Raw genomic sequence first — 24,688 nt, forward strand, 5'->3', positions numbered from 1 at the left:
GGGATGTAACTAAAGCAAAAAATAGCTGTGTTAAAGGTATGTTTAAAATGTATGCTTTCACAAAAAGCTAAGTTTTTTTCATCAGAAATTGGAAAATTGCTCAAACTAAGCTATTTTCTAATGCTGATTTCTAAAGAATGGAAAAAGATATTAACTTACTTTTATCTGCTGAAAGAAGAGAGTCATCTTTCTTTTGGTGGGTTCCATGTTTATATAGCAATGGAACAGAATTTTCTGCGGGCCTTGCAAAATCAGTCAAAATCCAGTAAAACGGCCGGGCGCGAAGGGCCTTGTTCCGGTGAAAATAGCTGGGAGTGAATGAGTTAAATACCAAACGCTAGCTGCACTGGTGACCAAGAAAAACAGTTTGGTCGCACTGCTTAGCAGGAGGGAGGGTGAGAGGCTGTGGCGCTGTGTGAGCATGAAGCAAAATAAACAATTTTTTTTTTTTTAATTAAAAACCCAATTCTTTTCACACATTTCTGATCTTCTAAAAAAATTGAGCAATCAGCCGATTTCCGATCATGTGATTAGATTGGGACATCCCCTTTATCATCATGATCTTCTCAGAGGCCCCTTGGGGCATTCGAGAACCGAGGTCCAGGTCAGCTTGCATTTTAATTACAGTGGTACCTCGACATACGATCGCTCCGACACACGATCTTTTCGACATCCGACGTAAAATTTGACTCGCCATTTGTTTCTACATCCGACGACATGCTCGAAATACGACGACATGACAGCACCGCAGACGGACGCACAGCGGATTTTCTTGTGTGAGAAATCAACACAAAAGGTTTCAAAAAAGTTGGTACAGTTGGTGAAACAAAGAAAATGGTGACGCTTACCTTTTAAATGGAGTTGCAAATTATAGAAAAATATGGGCGTGGGGTGCGCATCCGTGAACTGGCTCAAGAATACATCTCCACGGTCCTCCTCCAACCACCGTTCGCCAGTCTTTATAAGTTAAGCTGACAATTACTATTGTGGTAACATCGCCAAAGAAATCGCCAGCTTCGCCACGTTTTTATCATTTATTTCACAACTTATTCAACACAAAACGCCTACTGTCTGCCGCAATTGACGGTGTTCTCAAGAAAACAGTGAAAGTGAAACTCTCAAGCTCACCGCTGTCTCTGGCACGTCAGCCCCGCGGTGCGTTCAGGTACAGCAAAAAACGTCCGCCACATTAGAACCCGATTCGTTACATTATTACAGGAATATTTGTTGTTATTGTTCTTATTATTATCATTACGATTTTTATTGATAATTTATTTGTTTTGCTATGCGTAAGTGCCATTTGAAATAGTACCAGCAGTATTTTTTGAAGAATTTACTGTAGGTTTTTGGGCTGTGGAATGAATTAATGGAATCATAATGTATTCCTATGGGAAAATCCTGCTCAACATACAACCATTTCCACTTACAAACAAGGTCCGGGAACGAATTAACTTCGTATGTAGAGGTACCACTGTATTTGTTTCCTAAAAAATGTGTTTAGCTTTAGGCGTTTATCTTTTTTTTTTATTACTCTGGAATTGTGTGTTGTCATCTTTTGTCCATTTAAGAGAATAAAAAACTTATCAAGAAGAAGTTTTCTACGGCTGTCTTTGCCTTTACTTTTTCTCTTCGCTCGCACATATCTGCAGACTGTTCAAGGATGTACACAATGGAAACATTTGCCTGTCATTTCAGTTCATCTCTTCTATCTTCAGAAAGCTAAAACCCAGGTAATTTTAAGCAGATTTATTGAAACTAAGCAAAGCTAACACAGAGTGAAGCTATGACCCGGAATGACACACATTTATATTGAAGGTTGCTAGGGCTTATTTGTCTACTTATATTAACACATAAGCAACAAGCTAAAAATGAGAATTACAGTCGTGTCTAGTACTCAATAGGAGCTTGGGAATTTCCCATCAAAGGAAAGTGAGATAGCTTAAGTCCCTCCATGTCCTACCTGTGACAGTCGCTAAGAAGCTAAAATTTAGGTCACAGGATTATGCAGTTTTTAAGGAAGTTTATTTAAGGTGACTGATAAAGTAGTGTGACTCTTACCGTTACCTCACTTAGCTTTTCAAGGCTGTTTCTGTAAATGTCTGCAGAAATATTAACCGATGTGTGTGTGCCTTTGTACCTTGGATTGACAGACGCTTTTCCAGTAAAGGCTTTAAGCTCCCAAAGCATAACTCTGCCATCGCTGACCATCAGAGCAGCATTGTTTTCAGAGACGGGGCAAATAACCATGCGATAAGGCCGGACAGTCTTCGTGACACGAATAGCGTCACACTGAGAGCGGAGGTCATAAACGAGCTCCTGGGAACTCTGTTCTGGGTCTGAGGATATAATTGAAGATACGACCTAAGTGTGACTTAAAATTAGGCAGACAGGCTAAAAATGATGGGCGAACAGAGAGCACAATGACAAATGTTTGACAAGTGTGAGATAAGACATTCATTTGTTATTTTAAAAAATTTAAAACGTGTTTAGAAGATGAATTGGAGGGGATAGTAGAAAAGGTAAGCGGGAGGGGAAATGAGAGTAGGACAATAAAGCGAGAGGATTTAAGGAGATAAGCACCAGGAATAGAAATAAGCGTATAAATGAGGGTGTGAAAGACTCATAAAAGAAATTGTCAGGGAAGCAAGAAAAGAAGCTGAAGAGATCAGCAAGAAAGAACTAGAAAGAGAGACATTTGCTGAGACAATATACTCCCATTGGCCTATTACACTAAGCCAAAGATAAATGAGATAGTAAGAGTCTGAAAGCCCACTGGAGCACACAAATAGGCTTCAGGCTCTGCCTGCACTATGCGTCGGCTGAATAAATGAAGAGGAGACAGCCTCACCGTGAGTTAGGGGTTATCAGTGAGCTTAGTACATACAAATAGCGCCACTGCACTTATGAGATGTTTACCTGTTGCTCCTGATCCTTCTTCAAGGGCCGAAGTGGAACGGCACACGCGAAGTGTGATGCATCCATTCTCGTGGAGGCAGTATAGGGCATCCCTCTGGGCGCAGGGAATCACCTGAGACACAGATGATGATGATTTTTTTTTTACCAATCTGCCACCTAGTTATTGGTGCAAATAAATGTCTACATGTTCATGAGATCACCGATTTTATAAATATAGCCAAACTTTTCAGTTAAGGTATTTTTTTCCCTTCACTAATTAATCTTTATAAAAATATTTCTGCAGAAATATCAACATTTATCATCACCTCCTAGGAACATTATGGATATTTTGTCAGGTACGTTTTGATTTTATCAGGAACATTTGCATGCAAGCCAGAACACTCACCGCCAAACAGAAATAATGTATTTTTTTTTCAAGTGGAAAATTTTAACAGTTTTTTTCTTTTTTGATTAGTTATAAAATATACATGTACCGGTATATCAAATAAAATGTCCTGACACTGAATTGCAAAATGCGCACTAATTTAGTGTTGTATTCGCAGAATGACGCATTACAAAAAACATCAGGTTGTACCTTCCTTTAACAAGTTTAATTGCTTTTAAAAAGCAAGTAATATACGTAATAATTTAATGTTTAGGGGATTTTTATCAGCAAAACTCAAGTCAAAACTCAGCACTCTATTGATATTGAACAAGGATACACATAACATTGTTCATTTTTAAAATATTCAATATACCATACAGTTGCGTGAACCAAATTGTCTTTACCTGCAACTTTCACATTCATGCCTAAGGATAAGGTGTTTTAATATTGAGTCAATGTCCTGTTAATACTGGTAGCTAGACAATTGCCAGTTTTCGTCTGACACGAGAACAAGACGAAAATGCGACAGTTTCTGTCATGTGTTCATAATGAGTGACATTTGCTTATTGTACTTAAATTTAGTCAGCTGCACCCCGCCCCAATCACCGTTGTCCTTCTAGCTAGGCCTCACTCTAGGCTTGCTTGTTTTGAAACAAGATTTGGTTTTTCTTGTTGGCAAGAGAGAATATGCAGTATTGCTTTAGCCTTTAGAGGTCTGTTCTGAGTGATCGTTACACACTTAATGTAACTCGTGTCACCCGTCGTTAGACTGTCTGTCACGCTTCAACGCGCGATTTCATTGACTTTATATGCGACGAGGAAAAAACCTGTTCAGTCTTATGCAGCTTAAGTGGAAAATTAAAAAGGCTCCCAAAAACAACACTGGTCCACAAATTCTACACGAAGACTTACACATTTTGAAATGACAAAAAAATGACAGACCAATAAGTATTTTCATCCAAAAGACTAAGATGAAAAATAAAGGGCTGCCAAAAGAAACACTGGCTTACATGCATTAAACTTCACTGAGTTTTGCAGTTCTTTACATTTAGAAAGCCTCACCTGGATGAAGGGTACCCCGGAACGCTCAATGGCGACAACTCCCACAGTCTGGCTGAGCTCTAGGTCCAGGATGAGGATCTCTCTGGGATAAAGCAGCAACATGTGGTTTCTTTTGGACGGCAGGTAAGACAACTGCAGGCAGTCGTTCAACGTCACTGCCTCCGCACTACGAATCACACAGTGGAGAAAAACATAAGAATGTAAAGTAAGTAACAAGATGATTACAATTTTTCAAAGGATCTTTCATATTTAATAACTATTTTGTCTACATTCTATACAATCGGCATGCTCTGACGACTCAATTCACATTTTAGATGACTCAAAGTTATACTTAATACTATAAGAATTTTTTTAAAATAAATTGGATATTGTACAGTAATGTAATGTGAATGTTCTGCCCTCAATGTTTCCTCTGTTAATGTACAGCAACACTAGGGAACTTTCAGTTTGGGTTGATTTTAGCGGCGCAGGTTGACAAAAGCGGTAGTGTTTTGCCTAAAGGAAGACTGCATTTTCCATGAGGATCAGAGCACAGTGTCATAAAATCCTGATCTCCCTGTCGCCTGTAGTTGGATTGAATGACATTTCTGTTTCAGCGGATGTGTGAAGGATAAATAGTGAGGAGGTAATGAATCCATTTGTGGCTAAACAATATCATAAGCTTTACACTCAGAGAAAAAAAGTGCACTTCTCTTTTTGTCACACAAGTGGTGTCTGTTATAGATGTTTTTTTTTTCGCATGGTTGCGAGAAATGCTGCGAGTTTTCATGTTTGAAGTGTCACCTTTAAACTGCAATTTTGCGTTTCGGAGAAGACTGCCAATGTTTTTTAGCAGGCTAAAGTGGTTAGTACATTGTCTTTTTTTTCCATTCACCTCAATGTAGTAATGTTAATGTTTTACAATGTTTAATATGTGTTTCCTTATTTTGTATTTATTAACTTTAATTCTGTGGTGTGTTGATGACCAATACACATTTCTGAAAGGAGCTGGAGTCTCATGCAATCAACATGCATGTATACCGAGTGCACGCAGTACACGCACAAATGTATGCACGCGCCAGGCATGAAAATGGGTCAGGGGTTAAAAAGGTGAGAAGGGTGCGGAGGAAATATGTTCCAGTACACTGTACACCCCAACAAAATATTGAGCTCTGTCGACCCACACTGTGTTTCAGCAGGGCCATGCAGAGACCGGTGGAGGGGCGGGTGCTCGTAGATCAAAAGGGGCACATGAACAAGTATTTAATACACCTTAAAACAACATAACTTCAATTTTAACCAGCTTTAGATAATAATTGGCTGCGACTGTGACATACTTTAATTGGGAGGGGGCAACAGTGAATAGAAATCAAAACTGTCATCAACACTTTCTGGCTGTGACTCAGTCAGTCTGCCTCTTTTCTTCCTTCAACCTCTGCATCAAAACTTCCTTCCTCAACTTGTTCATCTGAGAACAAACCACATCAGATGGTCACTGAGCCACCAACAGCACAGTTTTCTTAAAACTATTATTTCATTATTATCCATACTTAACAACTCTAGCACCTAATGATTAATAAAGCAATGACATAAAATCTTATAGAAAAATAACATTGTAATTGTGTTTATAATTGTATTTAATACCCGACTATCCTTGTAAACTTGTTCTTACCAGGTCTGCTATTCACCCAGCTGATGAGGTCTCCACTGCCTTTAGCAGCCTCATCTAACTCCTTTTTTTATCCCTCAATCTCCCTTCCCTACGACGCATGTCTATGTAATGAAATATAAATATTTTAAAAAAACAAAAAAACAGACTCCCCGGTGGCTTTTAGTTTTAAAGCTTTCTTAATTTCTTTCTCTCTCAATAACGATGGAGGTAGATTTGTGTTTTTATTATTCAATCAAAAAACAAAGTTACTTCTATCAAAAACAAAGTTGCTTCAATCAAAATACAGTACATACTTTTAATCCCCAGAAAGTCACTTCAATTAAAAAAATTGTTTTTGATTGCAAAAATAAATTTGAGACAAAAAAAGCATTTGAAAACTATTTTTCTTGATTGAAACAAATTTTTCCATTGAAGTAATGTTGTTTTACGTTTGGGCCACATTTTGGCTAGGACATTTGTGTCTTTATTATTCAATCAAATAAGTTGCTTCAAACAAAAAAATATATATAAAAAGAAAAACTTTGCACATGTGTCAATCACCGTTTACCAAAGCCTGAGAGGGTTTGAGTAGACTCACTATGAAGCATTTAATAAAGCCAAGCATTTTCTTACTACTTTATTCTTGTTTAAAATTAATTCGGTGGGACAGTAACATGTTTAAACTTTATCATAATTCTTACATTTTGAAGTGCTTGAAAACCATTTATAAATGATACTTTGGTGTAAAAAGTGAAAAAAACATGTCTTATATATATATCTTTTCTCCAATGTAAAATCTGAATAAATGCATTGAACATGCACAAAAAAATGGGGGGGGGGGGGGGGGGCGCTACTTCGCGGTTTTCACTTATTGCGGCGGGTTCCAGTCCCCATTAACCGCGAAAAACGAGGGATCCCTGTATTTCTGAAAAGCTTTAAGAAGCAGGACTCATTCCCACCACTCGTCGGGCCGGTGTTGTGCCGACACCGGCCGTCAGCTCAAATCCAAGCCGAAAATAACGCGTCTCCGGCGGACGACGGGAGCGATGTGAGGCGCCCCCTCCATCCGAGAGCATGCCGCTTAATTTGACTCAACAGTGTGTTTCTTTGTTTATATTACCGCTAAATACACAAGCTTGACGCCAATTTAACGGGAGCTATTTTTTTTCATGGGAGATTTGGCTAGCTCTGGCAGTGTTCAACGCAAGCTGCAACGAATGGCAGTAACTTTTTTATATCGCAAAATGTGAAAACGATTGAAACCATTACTCACCAAATTCAATCTGCTGGCAAATACAGGCAAGTGTGTATGCTGCGCTCTGGTCTGCCCCGGTGTGGATAAGGCCTGCTTTTTGTTTTCGCAGCTTTGCAATGCAACCAAAGGCTCTCCGAGCACTCCATTTACAGTAAGGAGTGCACGCGTTTGGAATAATGGAACGCAGCTTGGGCCGATGATTGGTTCTCGTCAGCGAAGCATCTAGAAGGATTTTCTGACTGTGTTCTTAAGTGCTCAGTTTACGTACTAAGTTAATCACATGATGATAATAATAATAATAATAATTAAATAAAACCTCCCGACCCCCCCCCCCTACTCTCAAAAAGAATTTCTCCTCGGATCTACGCAATTCACGTAGGTCGCCCTTTTTGACTTCAAAACGGCGAATTTCGCCGAAAGGTGAGAGATTTTCATGCCTGACGCGCACATGCGGCGATAAATCCCAGCCCAGAAAATGACCATCCTCATTTTTATTTACTGTGCGATAAATTGACTTATTGCATATCTGAACATCATGAATTCCCAGTTGTGGGGAAAAGTAGTTGCAAAGAGCTGAATACTACAGGGCCAGCTACATTCTTTTGCAATACGATCAAACAAAGTAGAAACGGACAAACATTCATGAGATTAGATAGGCGAAGGTCCATAAGAGAAACATGACTCAATGATGATTAGCAGTTCATTGATGTGAGCAGGAAAAACATTGAAGCCAGAAATGTCTGACATCCAAAGGCAGCAACAAAAAGAAACCATTAAAGACTTCTCAGTCTTAGATGCCATGATAAAAGCAACATCTCCAAAAATGAAAGGAAAACAGGGAGATGAAGGTACAACATTAACCTGTCCAGTTCCAACATCACAAATTGCTCACGTTTACTTTGGCACTTATGTATGATCTTTTAAAGATCTGAAACAAGGGCTGAATTAAGAGTCAGGCACAATTAAAGAAGCATGTATTTCACAATATGCTGATTATTGTGGAATGCTGTCAAAGGCGTAAAACCGCACTGTACTATAGGGACTGGTGATTTCAACATGTTGCGACTCTATGATGCAGTATTTTGAACCATTTGCTCATGTGTTTAACTATTTTTGTCAGGTTGTCAGGGAAAGTGCTTAAAAATGCAAAAATTACCATACAATTTTTAGTATTATGTGAGAACTGAATAAAGAGCAGATTTCCAGAGTATGATTGTGCATGTCTGATTGGAAAAGTTATCTATAACAATGGCTGCCTGATGAGACATTCATGTATATAATACAGCAATTAAGTATGCAGGTTTAAAATGTCAAACTCTTATTTGAGTCTGGCAAGCACAAAACATGGAAGCCAATGTAACATTTACATTTCCCAAACATGAAATGGACACGAATAGAGAGGGAGGAAGAAGAATGAAGACAAGCACGATGAATGAGCGTGTGTATGTGTGCGTGCGCAGGCACACGTGCGTAAGTTTATTCACCGAGTGTCTAGAAAGATCATACAGAGGCACTCTTACAAATAACTCACTGTAAGAGGCTTAACATTTCAAGCAGAGTGGCTGCCAAAAAATGATGTGTAGTCCATTTTTATAGTTTTTTTTTGTCCCTAAAAATAAATGCTTAGTACGCAACTGCTTACTAATTTGCAAGAATAGCAACCCTTTCATGTTTTCTTAACTCACTGGCTGCCAATGACGGTGCGAGACGTTCAATTAAAATTCGATTGGATGTTTAGCACCATCAATTGCAGTGATCACTCAGTACAGGACATTTCAGTTCAAAGGGTCTATAACTGTCAATAGCAGTGAATGAGTTGAAAACTACTCACACATATTTTGCTAGTCTTCATGATAATTTATATGTGGCAACTTTCTGATTGGTTTTACATAATAAAATGTTTGAAACCAGCTGGTAATTTTGTTAACGATGAACACATCACACAGTGAAAACTAAGGATGTCCCTATTAGACACTAAGTATCGGTATCGACATTGGCTATATTTTGGGTATTGGACAGTATCAGATTTGGTGACAAGGTCCGATCAAGTAGTCGCGTGTTTTCAGTACCATCATGCTTTTCGGCTGCTGTAACCAAGCAGACTGAGGAACAGTTTCTTTGCTAAAGCCATCTCCAACCTGACTGGCCATATGTAACACCACATCACTCAAAGTCCAATATTCATTTACAAACAATATACTATGTCCAATACTTACTATGTGCAATATTCAATGCCCCACTGTCAACTGCTGCTACTTAACTTCTATTCACACATATTCTATGTGCAATACTTATTTACATGCAATAATAATGCACAAATTTTGAAGCACAAAGTAGCGAGGGATCACTGTACTTATTTATAAGGGTGTAACGGTACATGTATTTGTATTGAACCGTTTCGGTACGGGGTGCTCGGTTCGGAACGGAGGCGTACCGAACGAGTTTCTGACATAATGTAACAACCCTTACTTTTCAAGGCTGTGAGTCGATCGGGTTACAGTTTCTTTGTGTATATTATATTTACTCCGTCTTCTCTCTACTATAATGAGGACCAACACGGTAGGACTGTGGACAGTATAAGCCAGAAACGTCAACGGCGCGACAGCGTGGCCGCCGCAAAAACGCAGTGAAACGCGGGCGTTAAAGTCAATCAGCCAATGCACACCAGTCGCAGTGCGGCCGCGTGTTATGCGTCCCAGAAGCAGCTCAACGCGATGCACGCGAAAAGAATGGCAGAGTTTATTACCGGTATTTGACGCGAGACGCGGCCCTGCTTAAATACTTCTAGCTAGGATTGGGCAGACCGGAAGTCACTCGTGTAAAAATACGGTGGATCCAGTCGATTTTCAAACTAATATGCAATCGTAACCCACTTTTTGAGTCCATCAGATCTCTTGAGTGGTAGATCGGGGAACAGTTGACTTGTCTTTGTTGATTTACTGCTGTCTTCTTTGCTATAATCATAACCAACACGGCCCTGTGTTCAATACAAAACCCTCCTACCACAACAAAACAAGTAGGAACTAATATTCACATAGGAACTAAAGTTATACAACACAAATTATACAATATAAATGAATACTACATCACATTTGTAAAATATAAACACAAAATAAAATAAATAATAGCCCATTTAAATAAAATAAATTAAAATGAACTAAAACACCTGTAATTAAATAATAATAATAATACACAGATCCTGCTTACACAATTAAATTTATTAATTTCTGTGTGGCGCTTTAACTTGAGAAAATCCACCAATAAAGCTTTTGAAAACCGTTCATAAGAAAAAAAAAAAGATTAATTGAGGCATTTCATTTGTAAAATATATGTTAAACTCTTTGTCATTGGGATTGCTTTTCTCTTTAGCACACGTACGCGGGGGTCTGAAAGGCAAATTGTTGTTGGATTATTATCTTTAAATACCCGCTACTTTTTGAGCAGAATTCTAGCTTTGTATAGCCTAATGGTCCTATTGTTGAAAAAACAAAAGTGTGTAATAAACAACTAGCACATTTATATTTTGCATTTTGTTTTCTTACTGTACCGAAAAATGAACCGAACCTTGACCTAAAAACCAAGGTCCGTACCAAACCGAGATTTTTGTGTACCGTTACACCCCGTGGGGCAAATGAGGCAAAGAGGTCTAACTTCTTCTAACGAGGTCTAACGAGGCTCCACTCATTACCTGTATTTATGGCACATAACTCATTATCGGTATAAAAGACACCTGTCGGCAACCTCAATCAGTCACACTCCAAACTCTACTATGGCCAAGACCAAAGAGCTGTCGAAGGACACCAGAGACAAAATTGTAGACCTGCACCAGGCTGGGAAGACTGAACCGGCAATAGGTAAAACGCTTGGTGTAAAGAAATCAACTGTGGGAGCAATTATTAGAAAATGGAAGACATACAAGACCACTGATAATCTCCCTCGATCTGGGGCTCTATGCAAGATCTCACCCCGTGGCGTCCAAATGATAACAAGAACGGTGAGCAAAAATCCCAGAACCACACAGGGGACCTAGTGAATGACCTACAGAGAGCTGGGACCACAGTAACAAAGGCTACTATCGGTAACACAATGCGCCGCCAGGGACTCAAATCCTGCACTGCCAGACGTGTCCCCCTGCTGAAGAAAGTACACGTCCAGGCCCGTCTGCGTTTCGCTAGAGAGCATTTGGATGATCCAGAAGAGGAATGGGAGAATGTGTTATGGTCAGATGGAACCAAAATAGAACTTTTTGGTAGAAACACAGGTTCTCGTGTTTGGAGGGGAAAGAAAACTGAATTGCATCCGAAGAACACCATACCCACTGTGAAGCATGGAGGTGGAAACATCATGCTTTGGGGCTGTTTTTCTGCAAAGGGGCCAGGACGACTGATCTGTGTAAAGGAAAGAATGAATGGGGCCGTGTATCAAGAGATTTTGAGTGAAAATCTCCTTCCATCAGCAAAGGCATCTCATGGTTGAGGTTAACCCATGTTGACAATTACAGGCCTCTCTAATATTTTAAAATGGGAGAACTTGCACAATTAGTGGTTGACGAAATACTTATTTGCCCCACTGTATATGGAAAATAATAAGCTTTTATATATGTTTAAAACACACCCGCACATAAACAAGCCACACACATAAAGGAGCTGCTTCACAGTGGTGTGGATACATAAATTCAGAGTGCACCGAAACACTTGCAGCAATCTCTGCAGTCTGTATTTACAACAATATTTGCCCGATACTGGGAGTTCTTAATCAATGCTTGTTAAGTCAGTGTGTATATGAAACAGGTTCAGTCTAAATGTGCTCATTTTCAAATACAGTTTTCAAAATCGGTAAAAGCTTTGGTTCTTACGTGGGCTTTTCATTGGTGATTAGTACTTTGACCTTGTTGAGCGCCTTCTTGGCACCGGTAGGAGCTGGGGGCGCGGCAGGTGCAGGCTTGGTATGGGCAGGACTTGCATGCGGGCTAGCAATGTAAACCTTTTTGCCAGCACTTCCTGGTGGTTTCGAGTGGGAAAAGTCTGTGATGAAGACTATTCCTTCACTTGTCAGTACTGTCGAGAAAATTAAACAAGAAAAATTCTAAGATATACTTGTTTTCATGAAAGATTACCAACTAACCCGACATTGCATGTTCAATTATTTTGTACATACATGCCATGTTGGATGGGTCAAATGGATCAAAAGAGAAGGACAGGATGTTTTCAGCATAGCTCTTCTTCCATAGCTTGTTTCCTGTGTCTCCATTCCATAGAATGATGTAGTTAGGTGGATGCACAGCCAACAACAGATCACGGGACACATCCTGATTCCACAACCACTCCAAATCTGAAAGATGGTAGACAGGAATAAATAAGACGAATACACAGTATAGTGTTTACAGCAGGACTAATCGAGTGATGGCAATAACAATTAAATGAAAACAAATCTCACACTTCTTAAGAGTTACTTGACTAAATAGATTTGTTTTCTTGGCAGTCTTGCACCGATTATGTCATGTCCCAGAATAAAAAATCAATTTAAACCGCTATGAAACGGGAGGGGGTGATCTCTTACCCTGGATGGGTTTGGAATGCTCTTGGATCTCACAATGGGGAGTGCCACTAACGACATCCCACACAATTATCTTTCCAGAGGTATCTCCAGAGGCTAGTCGCAAACAGTATGGCGAGCTCAAATTATGATAGTAATTCTCTCTCGACCACTTCACCTGGAGGAAGACATAACAGATTATTTTGTGTTACTTTATGCACATGATGCAAGTGCGACTCATTTCTCATGAGTCATGTGCCACAAAGGTTTGTACTTTTGCATGCATACAGACGATATTGTTAGGCATAACAAGAGCAATTACTGTGCGTTCACACCAGCCGCATTTTGTCGCGAAGCAGCACGATTTGCTCACCGAAAGCAGTTTTATGTTCATTCTAGGGCTGCAGCTATTGAATATTTTAGTAATCGAGTAATCGACTGAAAATTTGATCGATTAACTGAGTAATCGGATAAAACAAATATATTTTTAGGTGAAGAGCAATTATAAATATACATGAGAAAACAAGACATTTCATCTAATCTTGAACCATTTTCAGTCAATCAATGTCTTTATTTTCGATGTATATTGTTGAAAACAGCCAACAACTGCATCTCAGATGTAACTAGAATAAAAAAAGACTAATTCACTGCTTTCACTCAAAAAAACTTTAGATTAAAAAATATATAAATATACATATATATATATATATATATATATATATATATACCTAAAAATGCCGTTACACTTGATAACACACATCACTTAAAAGTTAGGATTTTTTCCCACGTGTTTCAATTGAATTTCTATTTGTGTCAAGCCATTTTTAAATTCTAGTTAAGTTTTAAGTTAGTCTATCCTGTAAGTCCTGATAGGATTTTGAGTTTTTGCAGTGTTCAAAATAAATGTATGATACAAGCTGTATTGGAGCACATTAGGGACCAGTGCTACTTGGTGTTTTATCCAGCAATGACTACTGAGCTAAAATTGATAGTTAGCATTATTGAGTTTTTATTTTACACCCTCATCACTCCACAACGCTATGTTATGTTAAAGCCTGTATGTAAGACACGTTAGCCACGCATCGAAAGTGGTCATAATTAATAGAAACCTAGCCCTCCGCAGGGCTAACGTTACTTGAGCGAGTGACAGTAACGTTAATCTTATATATTAGCGCTTAGCGCTCTTTATTAGCGCTTAGCGCTCTACTGCTTTAAGATGGCGGCTGTTTACTAAGGCTGCCCAGACGCGGCCGAGTCAGCGCGTTGTCCAGCATTAAAAGTAGTCCGAGCAAAACGTGATGCTTAGAGCTGTCAAAATAAACGATTACTCGAGGTGAATAAAATTACTCGGATCAGTTTTTAAACTCAAGTTACTCGAGTTGCTCGAGTATTCGTTTCAGCTCTAGTTCATACCGACCTGCAGTATGTAGCTAAAAGCTGAAGTTTGCCTACTCCTTACAATTCCCGGTTCAACTAACGTAAAAATAAGCAACATAACAACTTTAGTCTTGTGATCTTATGTTTTTCTCTCGTTATATGATTTTAATCTTGAAATATTACAATGTAATTCTCGTAATATTATTACTCCAATCTCATAATATTTAGGACTTTTCTCTCAAAATGTCACAATGTATAATAGAGGTGTGCAAAATTTCCGATTCCTTGATTATTTGCGATTCGGCCGTGGAAGATTCGAGAACGATTCACAAACATCCAAATTCCGATTATTGAGTACATAGAACTAAATGCGAAATGACAGACTCGGCGGCGTTCGCACATGCAAGAAGCCTAGATTCAAAATGACAGACTCGGCAGCATAAGCACATGTATAGAAAACTAGATGCGAAATGACAGACTCGCCGGCGTTAGTAAACAGCCGCCATCTTAAAGCAGAAGACTAATCTGGAAGGCTGTTGTAGCGAACCTTCCGAGCGAACCTAATTAACTTTTTTTTATCTAAAATACTCCTAAATCAGCAAAATCTTGACTTGAATATATCTTTAAATTATGAGACAGTTTTTAAACTTTCACATGTCGAAAGTAGACAGAAGGAAAATTATGGAATAACGGGAGCAATTTTAACAACTTTAATGGTTGATTCACAACATTAAATTAATTGAATGTAGTTTAAAGCTGCTGATACAGAATGGGGACTTGAGTATTTTTTTTTACTGTTTTGATACTAAAATTGTAGTATATTTAAGCCTCAGAGGATTTTTGTACAATTTTTGTAACTAATTTACGAAACATTAAAAGCCGCTAATAGCTGGGGGGCTCAATAATCAATTTATGATCTAATCGTAGCCTCCGAATCGTAATTGAAATCAAATTGATAAGTGCCCCAAGATTCCGACCTCTAATGTATTACTTCATTCTCGTAATGAGACGTTAATCTCATAATATTTTGACAATTCTCCTAGTCCTATCCTTTTTTCTTTCTTTGGACTTTTGTTGGTTCTGGCTCCGACAACTGAAAACATGTGAATGAGAGAGCACATTTGATTGGCTGCTTCCTCTTCACTCAAATCTGTAGCAGAAAGATCAACCCAGCCATATTCTATCCAGCACCAAAATTTATCATGCAAGATCGCAGGGCGCAGCCTATATGGTCAAACTGGCAACAGCGCGTCGCCCTTTCACGCACGATTACACTGACTTAGTATTGCTGTGTTCAGACAATGCATTGCTCGCCTCACACCCATCATCAAATGCTGTATTGTGTTCACACTGACCGGACCGTCACAAAAGTTGAAGTGCAGACCCTGAACAAACTGTTCACGCAACGTAAAAATAACTAATATAACGACTTCTTATCTCGTTACTATTTTCTCCTCATTTTACTTAATTCTCCTAGCATTGTACCAAAATTTGTTTTGTGTTGATACAGACCTCACATCGCCATTGTAAATCCAAACAACTTACAGTTCACTTAAAGTAAAAATAACAACTTTGATCTCGTAATATTATGAGTTTAATCCTGTAACATTACAACGTATGACAGTCTCGTAATGTCACGACTTTAACTCGTAATATTACGATTTTACTCTCCTAACATTACAATATATGAATTCATTCTTGTAATATTGTGACTTTAATCTCCTAGTATTTTGATTATTCTCGTAGTCCAATTTTTTTCCCCCTCTCTTTGTTTGGACTTTTGTTGACTGCATGTTCAGGAAGGTTACGGCTTCTGCATTAGGCAACTCAAGTCGTGAATGAGAAAACATATTTGATTGGCTGTTGCCTCGTCGTCGCTGAAATCTGTTGCAGAAAGATCAACTTCGCCATTTTCTCCAAGGCGCGAAAATTGAACTCGCGACATCGCGGAGTACGGCCAATCTAGTCTTGACGCGTGTCGCCAGATGCGAGGCCACCTGTAGCCCTTTCAAGCACGATTACATTGACCTTGTATGAGAAGCCATCGCATGACGAGAAAAAACGCGGCCGGTCTAAACGCGGTATATTTGAACCCATCGCGCGATGAGAAAAAAACAAGGCCGGGCTGAACGCGCTGCAGACACGTTGCGTAACATGACACTTGCTTAAAAAGGACACATTATAGAAAACATATTTTTTTGTTGTTTTTTTCTGTTCATAAAAAGGCGGCCGTTTTAAGTTTCTGTATTCTGCAACTGGTGTGTAAGTCTTGGGCACATGGGCACCTCACGAGGAACCACTTAAAATTTCCATAGTTTTGCCTTCGGTGGGTCTTCAACCTGCAACCTTTTACTACAAAATGGTTACACTGCCGTGCAGCTGAATTGTTAATAAAGGACTTTGAAGAATTCACCTTATTGCACATCTTCTTCATCATTATCTTGAAGCTAATGATTTATCAGGAGGGTTACGCTCAACTACCCCAGTGAAATGTGAGTCTATGTGACCTTGATCTTTTAAATATAATGAAATGTCAGGATGTCCAAGACTTAAGATTTAATCAGTAGAGGTATGTGATTGTGCCTCCTCATCTTTTTTCAATTTGACTCGAAGATAGACTGCAGAGATTGCTGCAAGCGTTTCGGTGCACTCTGAATTTATGTATCCACACCACTGTGAAGCAGCTCCTTTATGTTTGTGGCTTGTTTATGTGCGGGTGTGTTTTAAACATACATAAAAGCTTATTATTTTCCATATACACTGGGGCAAATTAGTATTTATTCAACCACTAATTGTGCAAGTTCTCCCACTTGAAAATATTAGAGAGGCCTGTAATTGTCAACATGGGTAAACCTCAACCATGAGAGACAGAATGTGGAAAAAAAAAAAAAACAGATAATCACATTGTTTGATTTTTAAAGAATTTATTTGCAAATCATGGTGGAAAATAAGTATTTGGTCAATACCAAAAGTTCATCTCAATACTTTGTTATGTACCCTTTGTTGGTAATAACGGAGGCCAAACTTTTTCTGTAACTCTTCACAAGCTTTTCACACACTGTTGCTGGTATTTTGGTCCATTCCTCCATGCAGATCTCCTCTAGAGCAGTGATGTTTTGGGGCTGTCATTGGGTAACACGGACTTTCAATTCCCTCCGCAGATTTTCTATGGGGTTGAGATTTGGAGACTGGCTGGGCCACTCCAGGACCTTGAAAAGCTTCTTACGAAGCCACTCCTTTGTTGCCCCGGCTGTGTGTTTGGGATCATTGTCATGCTGAAAGACCCAGCCACGTCTCATCTTCAATGCCCTTGCTGATGGAAGGAGATTTTCACTCAAAATCTCTTGATACAGGGCCCCATTCATTCTTTCCTTTACAAAGATCAGCCATCCTGGTCCCTTTGCAGAAAAACAGCCCCAAAGCATGATGTTTCCACCTCCATGCTTCACAGTGGGTATGGTGTTCTTCAGATGCAATTCAGTTTTCTTTCCCCTCCAAACACGAGAACCTGTGTTTCTACCAAGAAGTTCTATTTTGGTTTCATCTGACCATAACACATTCCCCCAGTCCTCTTCTGGAACATCCACATGCTCTCTATCGAACTGCAGACGGGCCTGGACGTGTACTGGCTTCACGTCTGGCAGTGCAGGATTTGAGTCCCTGGCGGCGCATTGTGTTACTGATAGTAGCCTTTGTTACTGTGATCCCAGCTCTCTGTAGGTCATTCACTAGGTACCCCCGTGTGGTTCTGGGATTTTAGCTCACCGTTCTCGTTATCATTTTGACGCCACGGGGTGAGATCTTGCATGGAGCCCCAGATCGAGGGAGATTATCAGTGGTCTTGTACGTCTTCCATTTTCTAATAATTGCTCGCCCAGTTGATTTCTTTACACCAAGCGTTTTACCTATTGCAGATTCAGTCTTCCCAGCCTAGTGCAGATCTACAATTTTGTCTCTGGTGTCCTTTGACAGCTCTTTGGTCTTGGCCATAGTGGAGTTTGGAGTGTGACTGAGGTTGTGTACAGGTGTACTTTATACCAATAAGGAGTTAAAACAGGTGCCATTATTCAGGTAACGAGTGGAGCCTCGTTAGAAGAAGTTAGACCTCTTTGACAGCCAGAAATCTTGCTTGTTTGTAGGTGACCAAATACTTATTTTCCACTCTAGTCTGGAAATAAATTCTTTAAAAATCAAACAATGTGATTTTCTGTTTTTTTTTTTTTCTCCACATTCTGTCTCTTATGGTTGAGGTTTACCCATGTTGACAATTATAGGCCTCTCTAATCTTTTCAAGTAGGAGAACTTGCACAATTGATGGTTGACTAAATACTTATTTGCCCCACTGTATTTTATTTTGATACAGCATGGGTTGTATAATAACAATGGTGATTGGTCGTTGCATTTACAGTATTGTGTGCATACATTCAATACCGCAGTGAGTGAGTGAATGCAAAAAGTAATGCAATTGTAAAGCAGTAAATGGTAGTATAGTATAAATAATACAACACTCTTATCAATTACCGGCATTTGTCAAAAATAATAAAACTATGCAGCAGTGATTTATCATTTTTGTGTCAAAATTTAAATTGCCAAACGTTTTTTTTTTTTTCTTCAATTCAATGTGACTATAGTTGTCCGATAATATCTCGTAATCAACAATTTAGGAAATCCAATAGTATACAGTGGGGAGAACAAATATTTGATACACTGCCAATGGGAAAACCCATTGGCAGTGCATCAAATACTTGTTCTCCCCACTGTATATCAATAAAAGTCAGTTTTGGCACAATATGCATCTAGCGTTTAAAGTGAATGGAGACGCCTTCTGCCATCTGCCTTTGTATAACAACTGGTCACAATTACGCACAACCATTACGCTTATAAAGTTTCTTCAAACTAAGATGCTTGTTATCTGTTATGTGAGTAGACCATTTGCATTCATGATGCAAAAATTACATGAACAATAAATACTTGAAAAATAATGAATTATAAACTCATTATAAATAACTAATACGTTACTACAAGGAAAGTCTTCGAGAAAAGTAAAGAAGTAATGAAATATAAAAATCTGTGCCAAAGCCCTGTGAAATGCATCTTGGGAATTGTCATTGTATTTGGCATGTCCTATGATTGCCTGCATGTATTTGTAATGCTTTTGTCACCCCCTTGTGGCTCTTTGGGGTAACTACTTTAACATGATTTCATAGCATAACGCACGTGTCATGTCACCTTTGCTCATTATTATTCATGACGTTAACAAGTGTTGCTAGGGGGGTCAAACTCGCGTTTGTCCCTCATGCTAGATGCGTGTAAATAGTGTACGAACGAGATGTTTACTGAGCTAAACCTACCTATTCTGTCCGGAAATTATGTCCCCGGTGCCAAATTAACAAGTAAAGATGTGGAAAAAAATACAAATGTTTGTTAAAAAGATGGCTTGAGTGCGAGGGCTGAAAAAGACGGGAAAAAGTACCGACCTGATCCAGAGGTAGCTTTTTTATCGATACTTTTTTATTGTGTGCATTGCCTTACGCCACTGACATTTATATTCTCCTGTTTCAACAACCTATCCTTTACCACTATATGCCCTGTCTTTCTTATACTTTATATCCTCTGGTTGTCTTACGTCTCTCTACGACCGTTCTCGGGGGTAATTTATATTGCTATTTTTGTGCAGCGATCGCAAATGCTACTCAGTGACAGCCACCAAACACTTTTAATTTTTTCATATTAATAACAAATAACAAAAACTAATAACAAATATTAATTCTATTAATTTATTTACACTTCCCCCGTACTAAGGTTGTTTCTTTACAACAGAAAAGGTAAAGCTGTTAAATCTAGAGCCTACTTGTAGGCATGAACAGGCTTACTACAAAAAGACCAAAGCCAAACATGGCTAATTTATTTAAATATCCATATTTTAGAAAAATAGGCCTACATGATTGTTGTGATATACAAATAAAAATTTTATTTTTTTAGGTCATTCATTGTCAGACAGAAGCAGCACTGCAAAACGCCATGCTAAAACAGTCATATCAAAATATTATGGCTTACCTCTTCGTGGCAGAAAATAGATCAGGATTGTCATCTGCAGGACCATGGCCCCCAACAAAATGTTTACTGCATATGAAGGTGAATGGCTTCACCTAGCTGGCGTTAAACTGTTCTTTTGGATGACCGCACATTGTTCACATTTTTTCAGTTTTTACAGTTTTTGGCTTTAAGTATGAAGAAAACATCCTTCATGTGTGGACGGTCATAATGTCTAGAGTCGTTTGTACACGTTCCATAGCAACAGTGTTTACTCGGCATGTTCTTTTTTTTTTGAAAGATTACCAGCAGAAAACAAGCAGTACTTGAATGGGTTGTATGCGAGTGCGCTTCTACGTTGACCCCCTTCCAGTTTACGATGGTGACGTCACGCAGCCTTGCAGTCTAAAAATAGCATTCGTGCGGTACGCTATTGTGAATTATTCCTTTCATTAATTTTGGACATTATGGCTCATTTCAATCTATATTATTCATATGGGACATGTATTTTCTATAACTTCAGTTGAAGTGGTTCTCTTATTTTTCACAGAATATTCATTGCATTTTAAAAACATTGTTAAATTTATTAAAGCATCCAGTGGAGCATCACAATACGTACAATTAGCAATAACACGTTAAGTGCACGACAGCATATATCCGTATCAGTTTGATATTGTATTCGAATCTTTGGAGTTGGACAATATCGGGATATCCGTTATCGATTAAAAAGTCATTGTCGGACACATCTAAAAGTGACCTCTTACGATAGGAATCTTTTGATGGTACATCATGAATTTTGCATAGAAGCTTAATTTGAAGAAAAGGGTGAATGGGGTAAAAATAGCAATATTTGTCCTAAAATTCATAGTTTGAGTTTTGTTTTCTAAAATGGTTGAGCCCTAATACACAAACATACCAAAATATAACATATATTTGATCTTTTCATGTAACTTGAACAGTACAAATCAGACCCAAGCCTCGTTTGTATGTCGATTTAAATCAGATACGCATCTAATTGCGAGTGCAGCAAGAATGTTCACGTTGTACTCATCGTACCTATACGTCATTAAAAGGCAATCAAAAGTGGCCATCAATGACTTCAGTGTGAACACAGAACAAAAACTATGTCTGGGCCTGGAAGGTGTGCATATTGAGTATGTTGAATTTTATAGGACACAAAATGGATGTTATAACATCAAAACTTGTGCAACGGCGATAAACTATGTCCCATATAAATGCAGGCTGAGTGCAAACCAATATAACCGATAAGCAGCAGATTCCAAATTTTAAAGAGACAAATTGCTCAAAGCTGAGTATTTCAATAATTGATCGTTTGTCACTGTAATGTCCTTCTTTATGGTGTCTTTTTGTTTGTATTTTCATTATCCACTATTCTATTACCCACAAAAACGCCTGTTGTTGTGACTTACTGTGTGATAAGAGATGGCCAACTGCTGCAGCATGCCCAAGATTAAGTGTGTTTTAAAGCAAAGAAGCCCAAAGCAGAGACGAGCCTCAGATAATCACTGTTGAATTTACCGCCCATTATTGGTCTACTTCTAAATGCGTACACACACATGCACACGCACCCACTGTTAGTCATTGGTGGGAGGCATCCTTCAACCGATCAATAGTGTCAGACAACAACTACTTACCTCAAGGTCGAAAAATACTAACAATGTATAAAGGATAGTTTACTTTTAGAGGGTTTTCTGCCAACAATAGAATAGTAAGTGAAATGAATTGTATAATAGTGAATAGGGATTTATGATGTGCCGAGAATATGCAGGATTCAAATGGTTAATATTGCATTTTTTTTTTTTAACTTTTGCCTGAGATTTTTGCACATCTTCTGAGTTTGTTAAATATATTTCTCGTTTGAGACCAAAGCGACACATTCGTTTACATTCAGCGAAGCCGACACAGGTTTCCGCATCTTCAACAATCAATTTAAAACCCTTCTATATCCCACTCCTACCGCAGTTGTTTGCTTTTCAATTCCCCTGTCTTTAGTTTGTTTTTCACTCCTATAGTTGCTCCATATCGAAAAGGAAATACCAGGATGCTCGCAGAGGGCGCCAGGGCGCGGGAGGGGAAGATTGAAAAGAGAGCGGGGCCACTGCGTGCACGTGTGTAGGCATGCACAGCGCCTTCTCTGTTTTATCCAAATTATTTATTTTATTTAACATCCATACATCGTTTTAGTATAAATATATGAACATTTATTTATTCTTAAAAAAGTTAGCGAGAGAGAAGCCGGCCCGGCCCGACCGTAAATAATCACACATAAGTCGCTCCAGAGTATAAGACGCACCCTCTGCCAAACTATGAAAAAAACTGGGAAAAATACGGTAGATTACTTTTTGAGGCATAATCAGTAATCAGTATTTAAATAATTGTTTCAAGTAATCTGTGACAACATCAACTATAGGATAGAGCAGGGGTCCCCATCTGCCAGGCCGCGGACCGGTACCGGTCCGTGGCGCATTTGCGACCGGGCCGCAAAGAAAAAAAATAATTTAATAACAACCACATTCTGGCTGAATTAATCCTGTGCCCCTGCTTAACACACCAATATCTCTGTCTACTCTAGATATAATACTACGGGATAGATTACAATGTTGTCATAGAAGTCCATTGATTGGACTGCTAGCAGTACATCTTGTTTGTGTATATAATATATCTATGTGCGCTTGTCCTCGATAATAGCGTATTACTAGGCCACGGCGCAGCACATTTGTTCCCGGAAATAATTAGCCCCCACACGAGCGAAGATAACAGGAAAACAGACGTCTTTGGAAATTTTTTTACGGCGAAACGGGCACCTGATGAGCCTACAACCTCGAAGACCCACGAACTGCGAAGGAGTGGATTCGTGACCCGTTTGTGAATAAACAGGTCGCATAAAAGGTCGCAAATGACGGCGACCTTATTAAACGTATATTTGAGACAACAGCTCTACCGAGGTTCTGGATTAAAGTCATTCTGGAATATCCTGACATGGCAACAAGAGCATTGAAAACCTTGCTACAATTTCTAACATCGTATCTTTGTGACGCGGGATTCTTAATTAATGTTTAACGACAAGGCGAAGTCGTTAATGGTGAGCGCGGTGTGCAGCTGTTGTGTGAAGCTTACATGGCAGGATGAATCTGAGGAGAACTTTTCTACCAGTCCTTCCATGATCAAACGTAAGTTAATATTCCTTTCTTTCAAGAAAGTTTGTAGTGTTTACTTTGGAATCGCTGCATTTGCGCATTTTGTGGCTATGTTTAACATTACGCGCATGCGCAGAACCACATCGTTGCAATTTTTGATGGGTTGCAAAATTTGTCAGACCACCGTTCCGTGAAAAAAAAGACCCAAATAACACCGGTCCGTGGTGCAAAAAAGGTTGGGGACCCCTGGGATAGAGTACAATAGAATAGACCTATTAAATGACCATATTAGGCTGCCCCAAAAAATGACAAAAATCTTCAAACTCAGAATAAAAAATTAAACCCTTATAAAGAGTGCCCTCTAGTGGAGAAAAAAAAACATATTTCCTACCATGAAATTAAAACGACCATATCTCCAGTTTACAGGTCTATCTGTGTTAAATAAATTGTGGGAGAGAGGCATAGGCGGAGTTTGACTTTTGGGGCGGAGGGGCACAACATGTTGATGACCCCGAAACGTAGTAGCGTCAGCAATAAAATTAACTTACAAGAATATTTATAATCGTAAGCTGACAATGAGTGTTTTTTGTTTCCCGTCATTCTTGAGGGGAATTCTAAATCAGGCTGCTTAGGCAATAGTTTTCGCCAAGATTGTCATCCATTGAATATGGTACTCCCGCCGGTGTCGTGCCAATGTAGTTACCCCAGTCAAAAATTGTATCCCCTGGGTGGAGCCATGTGGAGGTAGATTTGTGTCTTTATTATTCAACAAAAAAAATGTCTTTCAATTTTTAAAAAAATGTGTTTGTAGAGGTGTGCAAAATTTCCTATTCTTAGATTATTCGCGATTCGGCCGTGGAAGATGCGAGAACGATTCACAAACATCCAAATTCCGATTATTTAAATATGCCAAGTAAAGCGGAAGTACAACACACTCAGCGTGCCGCGCGGTCAATGGGAAACGGAGCGAGAGTAGCTAAACATCATGCTTATCATTACCCGGCCCCTCGGGTAATGCCAATGCTCAACTCACGGCTCTAACTCAACCGCGAGATAAAAAAACACAACAACATACCTGACTGCTGCCGAAAAGCTGCTACAAAGTACAGCCACATAATGTTACGGTAGATATCATTTATGTAGGACTAGATGCAATAACGATTCAATAGCGTTAGCAGCACACCTACAAAAAGCTAGATGCGGGCGTTAGGAAACGGCCGCCATCTTAAAGCAGTACTCTTCCCTGCAAGGCTGTTGTAGCGAACCTTCCAAACAAACCTAATTAACTTTTTATCTAAAATACTCCTAAATCGGTAAAATATTGACTTGAATCTATCTTTAAAATAGTTTTAAAACTT

At 39.0% G+C, this 24,688-nt stretch overlaps 1 protein-coding gene across 1 annotated transcript in view; it reads right to left on the reverse strand.

Annotated features, from left to right (window-relative positions):
• wdr11 (WD repeat domain 11) overlaps positions 1-24,688 on the reverse strand; it is an 87,478-nt gene that overhangs the window by 48,815 nt on the left and 13,975 nt on the right. The window contains exons 3-8 of the mRNA XM_057848134.1: positions 12,787-12,940; positions 12,385-12,558; positions 12,083-12,284; positions 4,343-4,508; positions 2,917-3,028; positions 2,138-2,336 (exon numbers count right to left, since the gene is read on the reverse strand). Of these exons, the coding sequence (XP_057704117.1) occupies positions 2,138-2,336; positions 2,917-3,028; positions 4,343-4,508; positions 12,083-12,284; positions 12,385-12,558; positions 12,787-12,940 (1,007 nt within the window). The remainder of the gene's footprint in view (positions 1-2,137; positions 2,337-2,916; positions 3,029-4,342; positions 4,509-12,082; positions 12,285-12,384; positions 12,559-12,786; positions 12,941-24,688) is intronic.

The sequence above is a fragment of the Corythoichthys intestinalis genome, chromosome 10 (genome assembly GCF_030265065.1).
Source record: "Corythoichthys intestinalis isolate RoL2023-P3 chromosome 10, ASM3026506v1, whole genome shotgun sequence".
NCBI lineage: Eukaryota > Metazoa > Chordata > Actinopteri > Syngnathiformes > Syngnathidae > Corythoichthys > Corythoichthys intestinalis.